This window comes from Choristoneura fumiferana, chromosome 20 (genome assembly GCF_025370935.1).
Source record: "Choristoneura fumiferana chromosome 20, NRCan_CFum_1, whole genome shotgun sequence".
NCBI classification, from domain to species: Eukaryota; Metazoa; Arthropoda; class Insecta; order Lepidoptera; family Tortricidae; genus Choristoneura; species Choristoneura fumiferana.
In genome coordinates, this window is record NC_133491.1 from 14,988,206 (window position 1) to 14,994,894 (window position 6,689).

At 38.8% G+C, this 6,689-nt stretch overlaps 1 protein-coding gene across 1 annotated transcript; it reads right to left on the bottom strand.

Moving 5' to 3' along the window:
- Window positions 1-1,810: 1,810 nt before the first annotated feature.
- LOC141439204 (uncharacterized) lies at window positions 1,811-3,381 on the bottom strand. Its single transcript, XM_074103388.1, has 2 exons — window positions 3,268-3,381; window positions 1,811-2,312 (listed from the first exon to the last, which is right to left on the bottom strand). Exons 1-2 carry the CDS (start codon window positions 3,347-3,349, stop codon window positions 2,140-2,142), a joined length of 255 nt encoding a protein of 84 aa, XP_073959489.1. The 5' UTR covers window positions 3,350-3,381; the 3' UTR covers window positions 1,811-2,139.
- Window positions 3,382-6,689: the final 3,308 nt, after the last annotated feature.

Genomic DNA, 6,689 nt, shown 5'->3' on the forward strand with positions numbered 1-6,689 from the left:
ACAGTTGTTAAATAAACATTATAATTATGTTACAGAAATTAATTTTACTGACAAGATGGCCTCTTATCGCTTTTATTAATTGTTATTAGACTTGTTGCTAGGCAATGTTTCTGGTTACCATCTTCTGTAAATTTCCTTGGAATGGTTCTTCGATTTCTTCGGTTCTTCGGTTAATCGATTGAGTAGTGTTTATGATTTTTTGAATTGACAATGTCGGGGGTTTCAACTTTACTAAGTTGGTTAAAAAGTATATTGCGGTTTTTTTCTTAATCTCAATTTATAGTCTTAATTCTTCGTGTGGTCAACTATAATTACAAATTACAATAAAACCGGCAAAGTGCTAGTCGGACTCGCGCACGAAGGGTTCCATACCATTTTCTATACAACATTCATCATCATCATCATCATCATCTCAGTCGTTGGACGTCCACCGTTGGACATAGGCCTCCCCCACAGACCTCCAGTTGCAACATTAGACATTTGCAAAAAAAACGGCAAAAAATCAAGATTGTTGTATGGAAGGTCCCTTTAAATATTAATTTTATTTGAATTGAATTATTTATTTTAAATTGTATACAACTAAATATTCTGTGAATATTTCAAGCGTCTAACTGTTGCCGTTATTAATATCAAGAAAAAAACCGGCAAAAAAAAATCACGTTTGTTGTATGGGAGCCCCCCTTAAATATTTATTTTATTCTGTTTTTAGTATTTGTTGTTATAGCGGCCACAGTAATACATAATCCTGTGAGAATTTCAAGTCTCTAGCTATGTCGGCTTAAGTGATAGAGCCTTGTGATAGATGGACGGACGGACGGACAGACAGACAGACAGCGGAGTCTCAGTAATAGGGTTCCGTTGGCACCCTTTGGGTACTGAACCCTAAACGGAACCCTAAAAAGAATAAACTTCCGATCAACTTTTGCGACAAAGTCAAATAAATCTTCAGTGTCTCTAGCACACACGCTACGATTCCAAACTACAATAAACTCAACAGTAAACACCCCAAAACTACGCAAAAAAAAAACAATTACGTTTACGCGACATTTAAACTAGTTGTGAATGGACTCGACCCATTCACCAATTGAAAAAAAAACTGCCTTTTTGATCCAGGTAAATGCATATTTCCGGTCGATTGCATTGTGCATTCAAAAGGAGGAAATAGACCATAGAGCTATAGATTGACTTTAATTCTATTGCCTTTTATGATCCCTGCCAATTCATAGAGTTACACATTCGCCAAATTTATACACGCCGATTTGTCGCTCATCTTCTTGAAATTACGGCTGATTTTTGTTTCAACTGTATTTTGACTTTCGTCATTTCGTAAAATGATAGGCATACATGTTTGCACGTCCGATGGGTGTTCAAAGTTATTGGGCTTAATTTCCTTTGTGAGTTTGATGGGTGTAAGTCATACAGAAAATCGACTTAAAGTTTAGTTTTGTGATACGTTTATAGCTCGGTATAATTCGTGAACAATATGCAAGTTGAAGTGGCAATGGGCCGGCCACATCGCTTGAAGAACCGATAGCCGTTGGAAGCTCGAGTGGCGACCACAAATCGGAAGACGAAGCGTGGGCAAGCCTCCCACTAGGTGGGCTAACGGTATCGCGAGAGTTGTGAATACAAGTGCCGAGTTGTTGCACATTGTGGCTTTCTACGGGGAAAGTCTTTGTGCTTAGGACGTTTCTTAGACTTCTTGGGGTGATAATTTTACAAAACTAAGCTACTTCTTATTTTACAGCAGATGAAATAAATATAGTAAAAGATGTAATTTTACAACTAAATTTATTTTTTCGAAAAAAATTACAACCTCATAAAACATTAATCGAAATTCTAGGTAAACCAAATTTATACATGAAAAGGATATTGAAAATGATTAAGAAATCAATTACAGTCCAGGGATATGTGTTATCAATTGCATAAAGGAATGAAATTCATAGATCAAACAGCCAGTGAACGTGAAGTTAGTTAAAAGAATCAACGCTAAAATGAACCCAAAATTAGTTTTAGTTTAAGGGACCAACGCTAAAATTCTGGCTGTACTAAACCAATTAATACGTGGTTCTGATAGTCTCATGACGTTAGACGATAGGGTCACCGAATTTGATCTATGATTTGTCTACTGATGAAGCTTTAGTTATAGCACAGGCACCACTCAGCGTCGAGGCAGAAGCCGTTGGCCCAGCCGAGGGAGCGGCACAGGGAGTAGCAGGCGCTGTTGGTGCAGGAACGGGCTGCGGGGTCGGAGAGCTGGGCGGGGCCGGATCGCACCAGCATCGCTGGTAACTGCTGTACGCCGGATGGCTCTGGAAGTGATTTCGAAGGACTATTTGAATACAGGGTCTTAGAATAATAAGTTTTTGATGAATGTTTACTGTGTAGTACAAATTATACATGTATGAACACCACACCCTACTGTTGGCATATACAAGCGAGCAAGTTTACCAGTGGTTAGTGTTATTGGATTGGTTATACGACAAATTCAACTCCCAGCTAGCGCAAACACTTTTTTAACCCCCGACGCAAAAAGAGGGGTGTTATAAGTTTGACCGCTATGTGTGTTAGTCAGTGGCACCGCAGCTCTTAAACGGGTGGACCGATTTGAATGCGGTTTTTTTATTTGAAATCAAGTTTTCTAGCGATGGTTCTTAGACATGTTTTATTAGATATAGAATTAGATTTTTTTTTACAGGTTTTGTTTACATTAATTTATTTCACTATGCTTTGCCTAGCGGCGTACAAATAGCGTGCATTAGGTATAGCATGCAGCATGCTCACTTATCACAATAAATACAATGTCAAAGTTACAAAAACAAAGAATTACAATTTCTATATCAATCTTATTATTATGTCAGTCAAGTATTCATTTGGAGCGACGACTTGGTTAAGATCGCGGATCGCGGTGGATGCGGAAAGCACAAGACCGGTCTGAGTGGAGAGCCTTGGGGAGGCCTATGTCCAGCAGTGGACGTCTTTCGGCTGACATGATGAAGTATTCATTTATCTGATTTATCGAACAAAATTGGTTCTGCCGTTTTTGAGATATTGAACTTTGAAGTGAACATGGTTATCCAACTTTTTGTTTGTTAGGATGTCTATCGTCATTTATATTTGAGAAAATTTATTAGTTAAAAACATATGAAAGTGAACGTGGCCTGTCGCGTCGTAGAAACAAGCAGCTTTAAGCAGGAAAAAATACAAACAATAGACGGCTACGTCGAAAAAAGATTCTTAAATTGGAAGAAGGAAAAGACCACTTACCACCTTCAACGGCTGCTGCGCTCACCAGCCCAAGAAGGGCCACCACCACCGCCAGTAACACCAAAGCCTTGAAACCCTGCATCTTCACTAGAATCAGTAGACAAGACTTAGAAGTTTTAAGCTGAGATCAAACTATATCAAAGTGAAGACAAACCTTGCGTTATATAGGGAGACATATCTTGAGAGTGTTTATTTCTACACACTTACACACTCCTTATTGATAATGGCCACTTAGCTGTTATCAGTTTCAGTAATTAGTAATCCTTCGAGCTTTGAAGAGTAGTTACGTCGCGTTTGTGTATAGTCGAGGAACTGGCTTGTGTTCTAGGGTGGAACCTTTTCATAATCAATTTCACTATATGATTTCTGTAGCAAATGTATGGGATATCAATGTCGATCGTAAAATTCGTCAGATCACGAAATTCCTAGGCATATCGTGAAATGGCTCCATTTCATGAATTGCCTAAGGGACGTCCGCCATATCGTTCAAAACTCACCGTTTAACGATTTGCCTAGTGACGTTTAGGCAGATCATGAAATTCCTAAGCATATCATGAAACGCCGCCTAATGGGTCCGAGCATTTCGCCAGCCGCTGCCACGGCACGCTCGCTTCGCTCGCTTGGCTCGTGCATCGTGGTCACTATTAATACTAACCACTACTCGCTTCGCTCGTCGTGCCTAAATTTTTCTTTTTTCGGCATACCACCATGTGCCCGGTATAGAGCTAGGAATATCGACGAATGCGTTGCTCTAATCGATCTGCCGTATTGTTTTTCAGGCACATCGTGATATGCCTGGCCAACTTTTAAACATATCATGAAAAGGCGCCATTTCACGATATATTTTTTTCACGCTTTTTAGTGTAAAAGATCTAAGATACAATAGTTTAATGTCAACTGCTCGTCACCTTTTACGAAAAATTGCTTTTTCCGATGCAGAGACGTTCATTATTGAGGAGTCCTGGTGCTTCATCATCCGTTTTATTTTACCATCTGAATTACGATAAGCTTAAATTGCTTAGCAACTGCGTTAAAGTAATTGAAATTCAAGCAGTGAAGTACTTGTTATTGAGTAGTCGCTCAATTGGTCAAATTTGGTCTTCATCATCAGTTCCACTTCACCAAATAATGATTTTCAAGAGCAAATGCAGGAGTTACTCATAAATATATCGAAATTACGATAAGTGTTCCTACAATATTTGAAGAGTTCCCTCGATTTCCTTATTGGCGCCTGATTTGGTGCTTAAAGGACCTAATTGAAATCATTCCTAGACGAACGAAAAAAAAAATTTCAAATCGTTTCATAAATGACGAAGTTCTGAGGTAACAAACATTAAAAAAATACAACCGAATTAATGACCTCCTCCTTTTTTGAAGTCGGTTAAAAAAGAAAACTTCTCATGATGTCATCATTAATGTTTTTGTCCTATTTTCCTTAAAACGTTTGCGCTCAAGTGGCTTCAAGTGGAGATAGCGAAGCTGAAGGACCCAGAGGTTCTGGGAAGAACCGACACTGATATCTCATTGAGGTAAACAAACAATCGATCTAATAATTGTCAGTCTGATATCAGCAGCATTGTCGCTTGCTTGAAGATGTTGACGGTGAGCTTAAGTAAATTAACCTAACCATAAAAATTACATTTTTAATACTAGCTTTTTTTGCTTACTGTACTTTTTGTTGACTGTACTTACATTATCATCCAAACTACTTTGATATTTGCATACCAAATTTCAAGTCGATGCTACTAACCGTTGAAGAGTTCGTCCTGCGGAGACGATCCTGGCTGGACTACCAGGATGTCACTACTAGATTATCGTATTGTCACGCGATTTACATAAGTATTCCGAATTTCAATTCAATCTGACTACTGGAAGTTGGTCGAATTTAACTTGCAAGATTTGATTACAGACAGACAGACAACGGGACAGGTGAAACTAAATAAAAGCTTGTAAAAAGAACCCGACTGCTTTCTGTCAGACGCCCCGCACGCAACAGTCACAAATTACTGGCGATTTGCCAATTTTTGTTACAAGTTTCGATAACTTTTTAACATAGGGTAAAATAACCTATACCTATTAAAGGAAAAAAATATTAAGTAAGTACTCTGTTATAACTTTTAAGTACCTATCAAAAACTTAAACAGTCAGGACTCATTAAAAAATGTGATCGGGTTGAAAAGTTTTTTGACTTTTTGTCATACTTTGTTGTTGTTCTTGTGATAATACCTAGTGGCAAAAGTGTTACAATTATATCCATGTTTGAAATGGGTTTGATACCCTGCTACAACAAAAATATTTTTTAATCGCCTCCATATTTCTTTTCGCGGTCGCCAAATGAAAATATTATATACAATGAACTAAAAGAATTTCTTTGCTCACCCCCGACCTTCAGCCTCCCCAAAGCGTTCCTCCGCTAAGTAACGCCTGATTCAATAAATATTATATACCATGTTACTTTGACAGTTGTGACAAATCTAATGAAAAAATACTTCATGTGTTGAAATACGATGAAATCCAAGATTAACTAGTCAGAGAAAGACATACTTGCATGTGTCGTCACATGCAAGTAGCGCTATAGGTCCTAGCTGAATAGAGAAAAGCGTCTGAGAAAGAGACAGACGCATTGGTTTTCAGAAAAAAAATTTATTCAACTGTGCCTATTATTTAAAACTATCTTATGTCCTTTCCAGGGCCTCAGACTATCTGTATTCCGCATTTCATCTAAATGGGTAGCGGTTTAGACGTGAAAAGGTGACAAAGAAACACAGACTTACAAACTTTCGCAATTAAAATATTAGTCACTTCCCACTAATGCGCTTAGTGGGTGTCGCGCTTAGTGGGTGTCGCGCTTAGTGGGTGTCGCGCTAGTGGGTGTCGCGCTTAGTGGGTGTCGCGCTTAGTGGGTGTCGCGCTTAGTGGGTGTCGCGCTTAGTGGGTGTCGCGCTTAGTGGGTGTCGCGCTTAGTGGGTGTCGCGCTTAGTGGGTGTCGCGCTTAGTGGGTATCGTGCTTAAGATAAATTCAAGAGTTGTCAAATACCGGATTGTATTATAAGTACCGCAACAAAACCACCAAGGCTAGGGTACCTTCTGACAGTATCCATCACAAAATTAGCTCGCCATAAAACCATTAAAAACCCGGAAAAAAACCCGGCCAAGAGCGTGTCGGACACGCCCAAGATAGGGTCCAATAGCGTATTATGTGCGTTATAACACAATTAAAACACTTACTACAGTCTTAAAATCTATTACCAGAAAAAGAGCGTATCTTCACGGCACTTACGACCTTTTGCTGAGAAGCAGAGTTTTTCGGCAATAACTCAAAAACGGTATATCCGATCATGTTGAAACCCATTTTCGTTGAAAGTATTTATTAAGCGTTACCTTTCCATATTCTTTGCATATTTTTTGGACAATTTTTTACA